The following is a 17,004-nucleotide window of genomic DNA, read 5'->3' on the forward strand; positions in this document are numbered from 1 at the left end:
TAGTGAATAAATCTGAACTCAAAAATCCCCCTGGATGTATTTTTTGACAAATAATTTATTTCACATAAAAAGTGACATTTATATGAAGATTTTTTAGTGTCGTCTATAACAGCTGGTAAGTCAGTAAGTCAGACACTCAGGCAGCCATTCAGACAGGTTGACAGACAGAGAGGTAGGCAGACTTATTTTATTGTGGACTAAGATGAAGGATGAGAAAATATCCCCCGGGGCAGAGCAGTTCCTCAGTGTGACATGAAAAATATGGCTTATGTGTTAGCTTAGGGGGAAAAAAATAGTACACATGATGATATCGTGTGTGTGTGTGTCAGGGGGGTGGGAGGTAGCTCAATTAAAACTATTTGTCTTCACTCCAGACCCAGAGGCCTACCTCGCAGAAAGTTGCCTCAGTGAATTATGAGTGGGGGTCAATGACTTTAACCCAAAGTAAAAGCCTCCAATCAATATATGTAGTTTCAGAAAATCAGTATTGGAAATCAAAGATGCTGTTCAGTTAAGAAAGGAATGGGGAGAGGGAGAGTGAGGTGACAGTAAGAGAAGAGGACACCAAAAAATTAAAAGGAATCTCTATTTTTTTCCAGATTATGCTGAAGAACTGAGATTCTACCTGATTCACATGACCGAGGTAAGAGAAACTGTTGTGTGTGTTTTAGAGGAAAAGAGGGAGAGTAAGATGGAAAAGGAGGCTCTAATGTTAGCAGCCTATTTTTTCTGTGAGCCGGAGGGGCAATTGACTGGGAAATCACATTACAGGGAAGACACAAAGATTATCAGAAAGCCATAATGAAAATGTCTTTTTCTGTGCGTGTCTTTTTCAGATCTGACTCAGAGCTCAGATCTGCTGCACCATGGTATACAGCAATAAAAAAACCCCCAACACAATGATATTTACACACATCCGAATGTTACACAGAGGATGTTAGTAGCAAACACACGTGATCACAGTTAATCTGACTGATGACAAGAAAATGTGAATACCAGATCCAACAGGTTTCAGAACAATCAAATCCTATTTATCAGATCATCGTCTCGTCTGTCTTGTTTCTCTGTGTTTACCTGCAGCTTACAGTTTCTTTCTCCTCCTCTCCCTCTGTTACTTTTCCATCTGAAACTGCTGCCTTAGCTCTGTAGAGAAGAGAGCGTTTGGGTGGGTTTAGTGCCATCTAGCAGTCAGATTAACTAAACTGAATAATAAACTGAATTTATCTATGCAGCTGATGCTGAGTCCTTTCCTCAATATATATTTACCTAAATGTGTATTAAATATGTGTCTGACATTCTGAAATAACAACACATTTTATTTTACACATTTTTCTTCATTTTCTTTCGGCTTGTCCGGTTAGGGAACAGCATGTCGTCCTTTTCCATGACAGCCTACCTTCTGCATCCTCCTCTCTACCAACACCTACCCTCATGTCTTCCCTCACCATATCCATCTATCTTTTCTTTTGGTTGTCGTCTTTCCTTGTTGCTTGGTAGCTCCATCCTCATAACCCTTTTACCAATAAACTCACCATCTCTCCTCTGAATGTGTCCAAACCACCAAAGTATGCTCTTTCCAAATTTTGTCTCAAAAAAATCTCAGCAGCACTTTTTCTAATCTGTCCATCATGACTGGCTTCACCACTGTCTCCAACCTTATTTGTTAAGCATCTTCTCCCCCGCTAGAATTCTGGTCAAAAAACTCCACATCCACCTCCCCATGGATGCTTCTCAATAGGATTGTCTTTTGAATTGCCTTCCTGTTCTTCGTCCCCTTCAGTGCAATTCTAACTTCACCCTCGCTAATTGCTGCTACTTCCTGGTCCACCACACTTACATCTTCTACTCTACCATCCCTCTCATCTTTCTCACATCCTACCTGTGGGGCATAACTACAAATCATTATACATAAAACCCTCAATTTCAACTTTCGCCTTTATCACTTGATCTGATACTGTTTTCACCTTGAAGACACTCTTTACTAACTCTTCTTCTGAAAAGACCCCTACTCTATTTATCTTGCCATAAACACCATAGTACATTAATTTTAATCCTACTCGTAAGCTTCTAGACTTACTGCCTTTCCACCTGCCCTCCTGCATACACAGTAAATCTATCTTCAGGCCACGTCTGATCCAGTATGGAATTCTTTAGATGTATGCTTATATTAGCTTAGCAAAGTTTTACGCCGGATGCCCTCCCTTCCATCATCCTCTGCATTTATCCGGGCTTGGGACTGACCTACAGTTGGCTCCTGTCGCGTAAGGGCTGCATTTTATTTTTTTTTTACTGATTTTAAACCGATACATTGAAATAAGTCTGGACCGATCTGTATTTTTGTTTCAGCTGGAGCAACCACTTAAAGCCCATAGACACACAAACACACATACATATTGTCACACTATTTTTAGTTTGAAATGTGCTGCATAACCTCATTAGAAACTTATGAATCTTTTAACAGGCCTTTTTTCAGGCTTTTCAAGCAGAAAGAGAGGCCTGATGTCTGTGCCACAGGCCGGAGAGGAAAAGGCTTTAATATTTTTCAGCCCTTCCAATTAAGCAACTTACATAAATAGAAAATCTTACGTAAGACAGCATGGGAGAGAGGAAATGAGCGTTTGACGAAGTTAAAAGCAGAGCTCTTATTCCATGGATTAGTATCTCATGGATTTTTGTATTTAACTTATTTCTTATTTCTGTCTTTCCCCATTGTTGTCATTTCTTTCCAAATTGTTTAATTTGCATGTTTTTTATGAATTTAGATAAAGTCATGTAGTCCCATCGATAAAAATTAACAGTTTGACATTCATTGATTCTCTGGCAAAACACTCAACTGGTGGATCTTCATTAAAATAACTCCTAAAATGTCAAACTTTAGTTTTAGGCAGAAAACTCAGAGTCACGTATGGTTGAACTGATGCAGCTGTCAACAACTCCTACACTGCTCCAGGAAAAGAAGAGCAGCTGCAGCATAACAACACTTACATAAACCACCGTTATAATAATGAAAGACAAAATAATCAACGAGGGCACCCCCCCCCCCCACCTCACCTCTCTGTTTACACATATAAGACATGTGCTATTTGATTGATGGTGATAGAATTACTCATTGTGGATCCTCTGAGCAAAGGTCAACACATAAACCCACACAGGAGGTTTATTGTTTGCTGCACATTTTTTGTTTAACTCTGAATTTCCCTGAAAGACTTTTATCCTCCCTTCCTCATGATGAATAAAAACACAATTCACAAACAGACATAATGGAGACTAAAGAAACAAATGTGACACAGAGCAGCATTATTTCTAATTTTTGTGGTGCGCCCTAAATGAGCAACTTGTGAAGGGGACAGCGCCTTGCTCAAGGGTGTCTCGGCAGTGCTTCGGAGGTGAGGTGACACCTCCCACTGTCAGCTCACACTCCTGGTGTTTTTGGGTGGGAGCGGGAATCGAACCGCCGATCTTAGAACATAGGACGACCCGTTCCATCGCCCACTCTACCACTGAGCCACTGCTGCCCCGAAAATGTTTTCTGCCCCTTCGGGCGTATTTGATCGCATATGTGATTTCCAGTGTGTCTATTCAAGGGATTTTAATCTGAGTCAGTTATGAACAGATTATATGCTGCATCAATACGTTGCTGTATATATATGATAAAAATAAAAAGCAGGGAAGCACAGTCAACATGTGGCTCCTGTAGATCTCTTGTTCACTAGATCTCCTCGTCACGGAGAAGCTTTTAACTGTCCTGACATTAAACACATCTCTAAAAGTTTCTGTATGGAACCTCATCAGTAGCATCATTTTTCTTGGATCAATTACCTGTTTATAAAGTAGCATAAGTTTCATAACGACAGGAAATAAACACAACAAATTAATGATTTTTTTCCATGAAAAAAAAAAAAGACTTCCTAGAATAGAGAAGAAATAAAAGGAGAAGACATGAAATCAGCCAACCGCAAACAGGACTCTCAAGACTATTAAACCTCACACAGCAACGCCAAAGTTATACTTCGACTCATCGCAAAGACGTCAGAGTAGCGTTGTGTGCCTGCGTGACAGGAGATAACCAGCAGCTGGAGTCTGTTTGGCAGCTCAAAGGGGAACGCTGAAAACCTTGGGCTGCTCATGTGCAAAGCTTTTCATGTTTGCCTACCATTTTTACAAAGCTTGGACCAGATGGTTCCGCTTGGTCTTCACCTACTTTATTCCAGTAATAGCAGTTTATTGCAGTGGGATGTGGTTATGGAAATAATTTTGCATTGAGGCGACTGAAAGGGAGAAGGGACAGTTTAATCACTTATCAGCTCCTGATTTGAGATGTATATTCTAGTTCGAGTGAAAGATGAGCAGGGACTTTTTTTGGCGTACATTACAAAAGCTTTCCTTCTTCCTCCTGAGATTAAAATCGATTAAACCATTTCTTGTCCTTCATCTCTAACTGTCCGCTGTGCTCTTTTTTGTCTGCTTCTCTGGCTTCGCTGGAGGTCATCTTATTTTAGAAGTTGCTCAAAGCAGAACTGATCTAACCCAGATTTAAGGACAGTTAAGAGTGAGACTTGTGTAAGTGTGTCACTGATGCAGGACGAGGGAAAGAAAAAAGAGACAAAGAACGAAAAGCAGCATTGTGTAGGCGAGGACGAAGGCTGTGTGAGATCAGCGCGGCGCTTCGGGGTCATCAGAGCATCATCATGGGCAACCTGGCCGACCGGATGAGGCCAAAGAAACGATTTGTTATGGAGGGGGGCTCTCTGCAAGAACACCTGCTAACTGACTCCGGAGATGTAAGTGCTATCGATGGAAAATGTTCTGAAGGAACATTCAGAACTTTCCAGAGCGACTGGTTTTGTTATGGCAGGAATAACAAATTTCATTTTAAGTCTTTGGGGGATAAAAAGAAGCTGGATGTCGTTCTGACAATCAGCATATCAATGAAAGAATATACACAACCTCTGAAGTTGAGAACAATTCGTTTGACATATTCAAAACTTAACTAATGTGAACGATATATGTCATTATGTTAATAAGGAAATTGAGGTAGTGCTCAAGGTGATGCCTTGTGTTTTTAATAATGTTCTATGGTCACCATTGTGCTGTGTTAATGTCATCCCGGTTTCCTGGAAAAGTGTGCAAAGGGCTCCCCAGATGCCTTTTAGGTGCATGTTTGTTTGTTTTTTTTAATTTTATATACTGAATTAATCCCCGCAGGGAAATTAGTGGAACACTCTAGTTAGTACACATGCATATGTATATTAGTGTGTACAGACCCTGAACACACAAACAGACACAGGGGGCGTGTACGCATTCAGGGGGAGGTGGAGCGCCCAAATGAGCAACTTGTAAGGAGGAGCTGATACCTCCCACTGTCAGCTCACACTGTGTTTTTGGGCAGGAGCAGGAATCGAAATGGTCACATTTTCATCAGCATTCCCTTCTCTGCTGCTGTTAAAATGAGTTGCACAATGCATCATCATGAAACCAAAACCAAACTCTCAGTCACTCCTGTCACGTTTCGCTTATTCAAACAGCTCTATTCGCTAATTGATCATTCAAATCATATTTTATTAAGAATTTGCATCTTTTTCTGTGTGCTTTTTCTGTGTAGGCCGTGGAACAGTGAGTTAGCTGTGTGATCATGTTAACACAAGGTAGCTGCTGTATGTAAACATTTTTTTCTGTAATACAATCAAAAATACCGTTAAAGATCAGTGTTTTGTTGGTTTACGATGCTTTGGTTGACATTCAGATGTGTTTTTATTTATTTCATGTGAAGAATGGTTCTTCTGCCCTGAATGTGTGTCACAGACTGCCTGACATACAGGCAATCGCTTGTTGTTTGAAGGAGGAGTGTGAATGATATCTGATCAGGAGTCCTTGTCAGCAAAATTCTGATTTTATGGCATCCATCCATAACCTGGTCAGGGCAGGATCAACCTCTCAGGGGTCCGATTAGACTGAAACGCCCCTTCTTTATTCCCCCTTTAAGCCACAACTTAAGTGTATTTAGCTTTTCTCTGATTTAATATGTCAGCAGAGATTGACAGGATTGCACTGACGGTGGCGATACATCTTATTTTAATCATTTAAAGACCTTAGCGATATGATTGCTTTGAGATCTATGGTCATCCACGACTTACCCAGCAAAAAAAGTTTTGGAATTTTAAGTATATCCATATTATCCAGTGCTGTACCAAACTTTAGTGTACCTACAATATATGTTCCGTCAGCTGCAGAGCAAGAGACGATCAGCATCTGAATTATTCACTAAGTTTTATGGGAAAGGATGCAGAATGAATTTGCAAGTGAATAAATAATCTTGTATGTTCGTGAGTAAGCTTTTGCAAAGATTTAGCAACAAACCCATAAATATGATTAAACACGAGAAATTTAATTCATGAATTCATGTGATGAGCACAGAAGTGACACCTATATACAATTGTAATATCAAGAACACAATGCCTCTATTTGATCACTAATTTTGTCTCAGGGTAGCAATAGTTACCTCTATTTTTGCAATAAAAACACAATTTATATGATTATGAAAAGGCCAAAACTCTAAGTCATCAGTTAAACGGTTGTCAGAATGATCATCATGATGTCGACGTGAAGCACAAAGTTACTATTTCAACAAACAGAATGAAAACAAGCCAACAACTTCCAGAGGCAGTACATGACCTCGAACTTAAAACCTCCTGCAGGCCTGTCATGTGCTCATCATCCTCCCTGGTGGCTTGAGGAAAGGCCTCAGACTGAGCACTAAAACAGTTTAGATTCTCTCTTTATGGCGGCTTTGTAACCCAAAGCCAAGTCAAGCTGGAAGCTAGAAAGGAAACAGAAATAGATGAAAGAGTGTGGGAAAGCCTTAAAATGTTAAGGGATTTTTAAATTTTACTCCTTCTCTTTTTCTGCACATTCTAAAACATTTATTTATTTTTTTTATACCTCACTTATTTGCAGTTCATCTCGCTGATGTTACAGTAGTCCCTTGGGGCGTCACCACTGAAATCGCACATGATATCGAAGCTGAATTCACGACTGTAATCTCAAAACAGCAGAAATCGAGTCGACTCCTGAGCTATGTCCTTGCTTCGGTGTGCGTGTGTGTTTATAACATCGCCAGCCTCTGGTCAGTCAGCTCTTCTGAACGGAATGTGTTGTGGGGATTTCATAACATTCAGCATAAATGTTTATTGTAAAGATAATACGATTAAAATTTAGTCATCAAAATCAAGGTCAATTTGACCACATAAAACAAGAATTCAGATACTTAGCAGAGCAGAATTTCCAAAAAAAAGTCTTAATGTTAGTGAAGATAAATAGATGGCTAGTAAAAAAGCAAGGGAAGCATTAGTGTAGCATCTGTAAAAACATTTCTATGACTTTTATCGACTAGAATAAAACAGAAAACAAAGAAGGGGAGGTTGTGACCATTTTTGGTCAGAAACTGAATTAATGACACTTACGGACATTTTTTGTATTTTGTGTTGGAACATTGGAAGAGTGTTGTTGCACAGAGACAAACACTAACGCCCAACCACTGGCTTTTGATTATGCCTTCCAGGTTCAGGCAGGATTTTTTTGGCCATCCTTCAGTGCAGTCATGAGACACTCATGCATGGGAATCGGACTGCAGTATCTGAGCTTGACCTCGGCACATGCTTTGATGCAGTCAGATGGTGCTGTGTTGTGTAAATGGAAACTATTGATATGTAAAATGTTTCAGACAGAGCAAGTGTCTCCATTGCATTAGGTCAGTGAGCTTTGAGCATAAAATTGTTCAGTGCGTAAGCATGACTTGATAAATAGCACCAAAGTGAGGAAAAATGAAGTCTTAATTATTGGATATATTAAAAGTCAACATGGAGCCTTGAGATGGAAGAATGCCATGCTGTAGTTTTTATACGCTTAATACTACAGGTGAGATGTGAAACTCGTGGCCAAAATAAGTGGGATGCATCCTCTGGATACCATGAATCCTTTTGCCAAGCCATGTGAGATAGTATTATTAGGAACATATAGGTTTAATTATTATTTTATTGCAATTCAGCCATCAGCAGTGTATTTCTGTCAGGATTCTCTCCTGGAGACCATGAATATGTTTATAAGTCTCCACAGAGCTTCTACTAGACCAAAATGAGGAATAACCTGGACTAAATTAATTCCATTAACATATTTACAAAATGAGAAGTAGCATAAAGGACAGCAGACGATGGAGGAAATAGCAGTGAGGTAGCAGCTTAAGCATCTGAAATTCATCATGACATAATGTACCGAGAGTCCGCTACCTACTTAAGCATCAGTGTTTCTCCTTCACATGTCTCATTTAATTGGAAACCGTAAACCCATTAAAGGCTTCAGTTACAGGCTCAGTTCTCAGCATTGAAACCCAAACTTCCAGAGAGGATGGAGATAAGATCGATGCTTCAGGAGTAAACTTGATTAAATAGGACTCTGAAATCATTGAGGTTGTGTAAAGATCACTTTTACATGTGTTCATACTATGACTATTAGTGGTATCAAAGAATGTCTGAAGTTGCTATGACGAAACCTGTTGGATCAAAGAGCTGGAAAAGATAAAACCTAGATTGAACAGACATTTGAGATTCACAGTCTTCCTGTTTCAATGTCTGGCGGTAATGTGAACAACAGCAGCTTTTTTAGATTTCTTCTTGACCAAAGCAAACCATATCATCCGTCTCTTTATGATAAGCTTGAAGCAGATGGGGCATTTGGTGGCTTTACAGCTTCTTTCGAACCTATTACTACCTTGTAGCTGCTGTTGTTTCATCTGATCTTCAGTGGTGTCCACACCACATAGACCAGATTCCACAGCTTGTAAATGTCGATCCAATCGACCTCCTCTCAAACAGCTCTCCTTTGTCTCTGAACAAACTTCATGCAGGAGTTCATTTGAAGAGCAGAACTCATTTTCTGTCTATAGTCGGTGCAAATAAGGCAGAGATAATTGAAGCTGGGACTGAGAGTTGGTTGCTGGGGTCAGGGTATGGACCAGGGGTGTTCAAGCTATGTCCCGCGGGCCAACTGTGGCCCGTCAACAATTAAAAATATGACGGATTATGGCCCCTGAATGAAACTTTCACTTAACAGAGTTGTAATTTTTAGTTTTAACACCCCTTATATTTCCCTCCTTATACAAGACTGTGAAAGAAGTGTGTGTGTGTGTGTGCGTGCGTGCGTGCGAACGTGCGTGCGTGCGTGTGTGTGTCTGTGTGAGTGGGGGGGGGGATCTCCATCTTGTGTAAGAACCAATCAGAGGCTGCTGTTTTCAGAACTGAAAACTGTTAACTCTGAACCCTTTTTGCCACAAAACAAATGAAATTCCATGAAATGAATGGATGCTGTGATGTAGGCTGTCACTTTATTTAAGAATATTGAATTATTAGGCATAATTCTCCAACATTTGACCGATTTTGTTCGTGTTAACTCCAGTAGTGGATCAGCAGCCTTTTCTGTATTTTCCTGCATCTGGTCCTCATTGGCAAATGTTTGGACACCTCTGGTCTGAAGCGTCTAAAGTGAGAGGTCAGCTGGGATGGTGGGAAGTGCTTGCAGCCCCTTGCGGCATTCCAGGAACACTTTTCTTCATCTGTAGTAATTGGGTAATGTAAAATAGATAAGTGAAAAGTGCAAACATTACATTGAAATTATGATGAACTAAAAACAAATTAATTTTTTTTCCCTCTAATGCAAAAAACCCCAAAAAACATTTTAAAAAACAAATGTAATTGTCCATGCTGAAGCAACGGTTTGGTGCTTTGGAAGATTATTGATGTTAAAATCACCTGAAGCTTGTTTGCACAAAGGTTAGATCTTGCTGGCCAACCATTTTGACACATTCGGTTCTCTAGCTGAGATAAGTATTAGAGCATTTCTCAGTTGATGCGGTAGTAAATATTCTTGCATGTATGTTTTTAGCTAAGATAAGATAAGATAAGATTAGATAAGTAGCCACTCTGCTTATAGATACCACATTTTGAGCATCCATTAAGCGGTGAGTATAATTTTTTCTTTTCAAAATGGTCCCACCTAAATGCATGCTGATTCTCTATTATTTAGCATTGGCTGTGACTGAAACCATGCTAACTTGTACTGAAGTATCTCAGGTGAGCTGTGTTGACAGCAGACTAGTGGAACACATGGAGCTCATCTACCAGATGGCCCAGGGGGAGGGCTTCAGCCATGGAACACTTTAATCAATCTGATTAAGGGGAAATGCTGTCTGTATTTTTAGCCGCTCCATAGCAGGCCAGTGACCATTCATTGAATCTTGTTTCATTAGCTCTGGTGTTTATCTCTTGGACTGGTGGATGAACAACAGTAGGAGCTAGAGTAAGGGAACCTTTAATTATCGCACATGCGAAGTCCTTTGGATTAGCTTTTTTTTTTTAGATGAGTAGTCACTATTATTCAAGTAACAGACTTAGTATGTTCCTCTACTGCTGCAGTTATGTACAGAAGTTATTATTTGTGTTGGGATATAGCAGCTTAATGTTTCTGAAGCTTGGGTTTGATACCAATAATCCGCATGAAATCCCCAAAGACCTGCTTCTGCCTTTCGAGATTCCAGTGAACTTCCTAGAAACTCTTCAAATATTCAAAGTGATCTGCCCTCGAACATTTATATGAGTCATGATGTGTGATCTGTTTACGTCATAATGAAGAACAGGTATACAAACCTGTTTCAACTTCAGAGGCTGGAACATGTGACCTGAAGACTCTGTATGTCATGAGCAAACACTGGCTGCTGCGTTGTATACTTCCTGCTGATGTAATTCAATGATGTGCAAATACGTCATTGTCAGGAAAGCTATCCCAGATCAACTGTGCAATAATGCAGTTAATTAGTAAAGCACAAAAAGTAATGGTGGTAAATATAAATAGAAGGAATGGACTGCTGGAATGATCAACTAGAGACATATAAATTATTAGTAGTCCCCTAGCGCAGCATTCTTGGTAAAGATATCATGCAAATGAAAATGCATCTGCTATTTCCTCCATTTCTCTCTTGAACTGAGACGTTCATGATGTCGGTCGGACTGTGTCAACACACACCATTCTCTCTTTGACATATTAGGATGCAGGCCCTCGTGTCACGGCTCTGAGACCTGAGCCTCACTACGACATACAGAGCAGAAAGTCTCAGCTGGTTTCCGTTTTGTTGTTATTTTTTGGAGTCATTATTTGTTGTAAATACATTTCTACAGTGAGGCAGGTCAATATATCTTCAAACTGGGTTCATGTGTGGATTTTAAAACTGGGTGAGACTGTCTGTGGATGCAGGTGGATGCCCTCCTCTGCGACCCCTAATGTAGGAAGCTGTCTGGAAAAATTGCGACCATATAAGGCAATCTTTTCTCCAAAGCATGAGGCTTTGCAATCCCCCCCCCCCCCCCCCCCCCCCGACGGTTCCAGAGGATGTCGAAGACAAAGAAATCAAACATGAGCACATGACATCAGTTCAGTGGAAATTGAAAATGTGTTACTGGAGTTTATGTGTTTGTTAGAAGTTGAGTTACATAAATAAAATATGTGTTGGCCTTGAGTGTGACTACATAATTTCAGACTGCACACAGCTCCATCTTTATTTAATGGCAGCATAATATGTGTCACCTTGTTAGCAGGAGGCACAACATCAAATCAACTGATTCAATTCATTAGCTATGGAAGTTAACCCTGTATTGGACAAGTGACTATTTTGGGTAATTTGATTTTCTACATGACATTGAAAAAATTTGTAAAATGTTTCTGCAAAAATCAAGTTTTTGATTTCCTCCAATAACACTCTAAGTTTGAATTTTTGTTGGTGAGTGTCCTTTAAAGGGTTAGGTACACAAAGAAGAAAAAATTCATCTCAAAGCTTGGTAATGCTTTTTATTGATTTTCAAAAAGGAAGTCACTAAAAGAATTAAATCTCTGCAAACTTTCCTTAATTTTTTTCTTGTTTAAAATTATACAAGAAAAAATATTTTGTTGTTTTCATGTAGTTAAATAATCTTTGGGTATGTAGGGAATTTTTGCAAGTAAAAAGTAAAATGATGATATTTCAGTGGATAAATGAAAACTTTGAGCTGCTGGCAATGCTGAAGGAAAAGTCAGATGATGATCAAGTCATATTGATTTATTATGTGGGGATCAATCACTTCTGTACCAGAACTGATGGAAATCCAATATTTCTATTTGGACTAACAATGAAGCTGTACGAAGAGCCCATCCTCCCTGATGGCAGCATTATATTTCAAGTAAGAGATGGTCTGTCTGAAAAACTTTTTGGGGAACATTGGGAGGATTAAGTCGAACTTCATGGCCACGCATCCTAATCTTGACTCCCACCCCAGGCTTTTGTGATGTCCTGACCTTACCTGATCTGTACAAAGTCATGTTATCTTTAATGCGAGAACTCAAAGGTAACTTCAGATTGATTTATAGTATTTACACTAACAGTGATATTACAGTATGAGGCTTGCACTTGCTGTTTATGTTGGTGTGTGTGTGTGTGATCCTAATATGGCCACTGCTGCAGCCATATAGACTCAGATTCTGTCCAAATGATGGATATCAGAGAACATCAACATTGATTTCTGTCCGCTCTGAAAAAGCATCTATTTCATCATCTGGTGGTGCAATTGGAAACAGTCAGGCTCAATTTCATAAATGCTTCTGTTATCTAACCTGCACCTCTTTTTTTCTCTTTATTTCTCCATTTAGTCTGTCGATGTTACTGTACCTCATGAAAGTTTCTTTGTCATTTTGTCTTTTGTTCCTTGCTTTTTATGGTTTGGCTAGCAACACAATATCCTCTTCCTCCTTTTTCCTGAAGGTTGAGTATATGATATTTTAGACAATGACACAGCAGCAAACAATGATTTCCTATATAAAGAAGAGAGTAATGGAGTGAGGAAAAAGTCACCCTCCCCTTGGTGTGTCATGTGAGTTTCTGTATTCTCCTGGCTGGCAGCGATTGCTCTTTAGTGCATCTTCCTGTTTATGTTATGTGTTTGTGGGTCCTCGTCTGTTCTCATGGCATCTGTTTCAACATGGCGGCCTGGAAAGAAACGTTCGCATTTCACAGACAGTCCATGCACTCTTTGTACTTTCAGTCTGATTATATAGCAAACAAATTTTCTTTAAAAATGGATTTTTATGCAATGTTTACATTTGACTTCTATTTGCTTGAGGTGCTTTGAAACAACGGACATGACTTTCTCTTTAAGCACAAGCTCCTCTGGTTCTACTTCTTTTTCGGCTCAGAGTTTGTTCTTTTATCACTCATCCAGTTCTTTCTGGACCACTGAACGCTGGTCGGGCAGGGTGGCGGCTCTTGACTGAACACGATGTATTCGGGTGTATCACCTATACAATTTCATCTGGGTCTTATGAGGCGTTTGTGTTCTAACAACGCATCAACGTTATTGAGTATATGATGTGTTTATCTCATCTGAGATGCTGCTGTTATGGAATGTGTGGCAGTTAATGTTGTATTTTTCACCTTTAATTAACACTTTTACATTTATACAAATGCACCTTGTATGCATTTTATTTTATACTAAATCAAAACAAAACGGTTACCTCCATTATCACAGGCTTTAAATGACTTTTAACCGTGCATTAACACCACTTACAACAGCAAGGCAACACTTTGTGTGATTAGGCCCAACATCAGTGTTAATAAGGCTTTATGTGACATTGAAGACACAAATAGGAAAGTAAAAGGTCATCCGAATGCCCACGCAGCCAGGGATGAGGAAACAGACTCACATCATGATTCAACACTGACCTGAGCAGTGAGCGTCCAACAATACCTCAAAGATTTTAGCCAATCTTTAACCTCTTTGACAATTTAAAAAAAAAGAAAGATCACTTTTATAGTTTAACTCACGCTCTGAAATGTCAGGATACAAATATTTTTCCCTTACACCACAGCAAGAAAATCGACCGAGGTAGATCGAGATGAATGAAAGAGTGGGCATGAATACTTTTTTTTTTACTTGAGCACAAGAGGTTCTTTTATCTTTAGGAAGGAAAAATGAAAATTTTGTTCAACTGAAGAATAATTCAGTAATCCTTCACTTTGATAAGGTTAGGGTTAGGTTAGGTTTTTTTAAATAGCAAAATGACAGTAAAGATAATAATTTGAAGTCCGAGCACTTTATCCCAGAAACAACTCCAGACTTTAAATGACACTGACTGGCACCAAGTGTTGATACGACAGATATCATCCCCCCATTAAGTCTCTTCCTTGAACTTTTTAAGAGGTCTGCTCGGAAGCTCTTTCTCCAAAATAGGCCTTAGAGCAAAATTGGACATGAATGGGTTTTATGTGTTATATCACAGAGTTTGTCTTCTCAAGATTCTTTATTTTTTATCTGAAGTAATTCAGCTGGAATAACAAGAGACAGATGGAGCCATTAAACTATTAGAGATGTAATGTGAGGATGAGTGTGATCAAACACAGATTCTGGAAATGCCGGCGAGTTATCCGAGAGGTATTGTCCAGTATTTGTTTTTCCCAGCAGGGGGTTTGTATCGATTTCTCCATTTTAGAGGACCATCTTGCCTTTTTGTATTTTGTCAGCATATGTAGTTCTGCCTTGAGTGGTGATTTGCCATCATCTGATATCACTAATGCTAGCGTTTTTGCTCCTGGAGCGCCATGCCACTTTACAGTCTTTGGTGTCATGAAAACAAAATTTGGACAACAACCGAGCACGCATGAAAGAAAAGTCTGAGATGACAGATGCTGACAATGACCGTAATAAAATTAGAGGCATTGTGCTCATTCCATTCAGCTGAAAACACTCACAACACCTCTTATACTGTACTTCTGATGGAGTCAGCTTTTCTTTTACTTTTTTTGGACACACTGGTCGTACCAAAAAGGCCTAATTCTGAAATCTCTCCTAAACACTCTGTCCATCTCAAACCCCTTCACCAGCCAGAGATCAGGGAACACATTCCTCCTCCCGCAGCAGAAGCCTAATTGCCTGCTGTCTTTTCCTCCACCCCTTTGGCTCCTCTCTCCTCTCCCCTCTCTCCTCCCTTTCTCTCTCTCTCTAGAAGTGTGACTGCCTGCTCAGCCTGGAAGCTTATTCAGCAGACCAGAAGCGCCGTGTGTGTCAGTGCCTGGAGGACAACATTGACAAGCAGCTTCAGCTTCACAGGAGGGAGCCTCACGTTCCACATTTTGATCAGGTATGCCACACACACACACACACACACACACACACACACACACACACACACACACACACACACACACACACACACACACACACACACACACACACACACACACACACACACACACACACACACAGAAACGCACACATTTGGGAACACTACCAGTTTCATCTGAGGCTGGAGATGAATAAATAAACACATGAACACATGGGAATGCATATTCCCATCACAGACACCCTGTGAACATCACACACTACCAAGCATGCACACTCAATTAGTAACACATAACACTTTTCCTGCGGCTTGCATTACCATCGTTATGATTTTCCACTTTGCTCTAACATTTCTCTGGGCGGGTTTAATGTCGCTGTTCATCCTGTTGGATGTGAGTCCTTACACCGCTTTAATAGCTTCTCAACTCAGTGCAATTAAGTCCTGACTGGCTCGGTTCAGTCCTGCCGAAACGGTGATATTCACTTGCAAAAGAAGGGAAGTTTGTGTTGCTGAGACTCGTCTGTATTAACTCATATGAGTTTACAGCTGGATCAGGATGCATATGTTTTGACTGTTTGGAAAAGTAACCATGCTGCTGCGCTGAGCTCTGTGCAAATAGAGTATTTCCTCAGTGGGCATTAAATCAAAGTAGTTAGATTTTACAACTACAGAGCAGTTGTAAATTTTTTCTTCAAAAGAAGAGTCATCAAATTTCGACAGTCGACAGTTTAAGGGGAACGAAGCGACATCGAAACACTTCATTTTCATTCAGGACATATTTTTTGACATGAACCCAAAGCTGACACAAGTTGTCAGTACAGCAGTCATTTTTATGTTTCAGTCGATGTGGCTAACAGCAGTTGCTTATTTACACATTCAGCAAATATCAGACTAACATTAGCCTTCACTTAAAGACTTGTTTTTCTTCACATAATGGAAAGTATAATTTGAAGTCTACCTTTTTTACTTTCTCTGGTCTCTACCAGAGCCGGAGGACTTCTTTGCTTCCCAGATTTTCCTGTATGCTCACCAACAAACTGACACCTTTGCCTTTTTGCTGTCCAGCATTTTGTGAAAAGCAGCTGTAGGCAGTGTCCAAAACCTACACCAAGTGCCAGACAATTCAAACAAAAAGTGAAAGACACTAAATAATTCACAGAGATGTAGAAGACTGCAGGCTTAGGTAATAATTATCTGTGGCTCCTTCACACAGTAATCACTTGACCCATTGTTAAATAATTTTCAATCTGGATGCTATGTGTCTGAGATTCTTTTAGAAGCACGGGAATGGATCAAATTGAATTAAAATGAATCCCATGTGAGAAAGACAATGCCATCACTGTCTTCACGACTCTTGCTATTTGGGAAATATGTTGTGGAAAAAGAAACATAATTACTTAATAATCAATATAAGTTTTTTTATTTAAATTATTCCATCTAGATTATATGTACAGTACTTCAAACTTTAGATATAATTTAGGGTCACCGGTTCAATTGCAGTATGTTGCTTGTTTGTGCACTGTTGGTTGAAGCCACACCAGTCAGGTGGGAATTCAAATCTAGAGCCCTGTTTCTCTGAGGCGCTAACAGCTAACATCCACTCCACCATTGTCAAAAAGTGAAAGAAACAAACAAACCCAAAAACATTACCTGGTTGAAGAACAAAGTGACAGCATGTAACGGAAGTGCAATTCTGCATATTTTTTTTTTCTAATTATTTTTGATTGAGTGAAATTAGCACTGAACTTATTGAAAGAAGATAAGTAGCATTAAAATTAACAGTAAGGAAGGTGTGTGAGTGACAGCTAATAAAAC

General features: G+C 39.6%; 1 protein-coding gene across 4 annotated transcripts in view; it reads left to right on the forward strand.

The window, feature by feature from the left end:
• rgs3a (regulator of G protein signaling 3a) overlaps window positions 1-17,004 on the forward strand; it is a 116,184-nt gene that overhangs the window by 45,856 nt on the left and 53,324 nt on the right. For all 4 annotated transcript variants that reach the window (XM_068335739.1, XM_068335741.1, XM_068335742.1 and 1 more), the window contains 2 exons: window positions 600-643; window positions 15,073-15,207. In XM_068335739.1, the coding sequence (XP_068191840.1) occupies window positions 600-643; window positions 15,073-15,207 (179 nt within the window). The remainder of the gene's footprint in view (window positions 1-599; window positions 644-15,072; window positions 15,208-17,004) is intronic.

Source organism: Antennarius striatus, chromosome 15 (assembly GCF_040054535.1).
Source record: "Antennarius striatus isolate MH-2024 chromosome 15, ASM4005453v1, whole genome shotgun sequence".
In the NCBI taxonomy this organism is placed as follows: Eukaryota; Metazoa; Chordata; class Actinopteri; order Lophiiformes; family Antennariidae; genus Antennarius; species Antennarius striatus.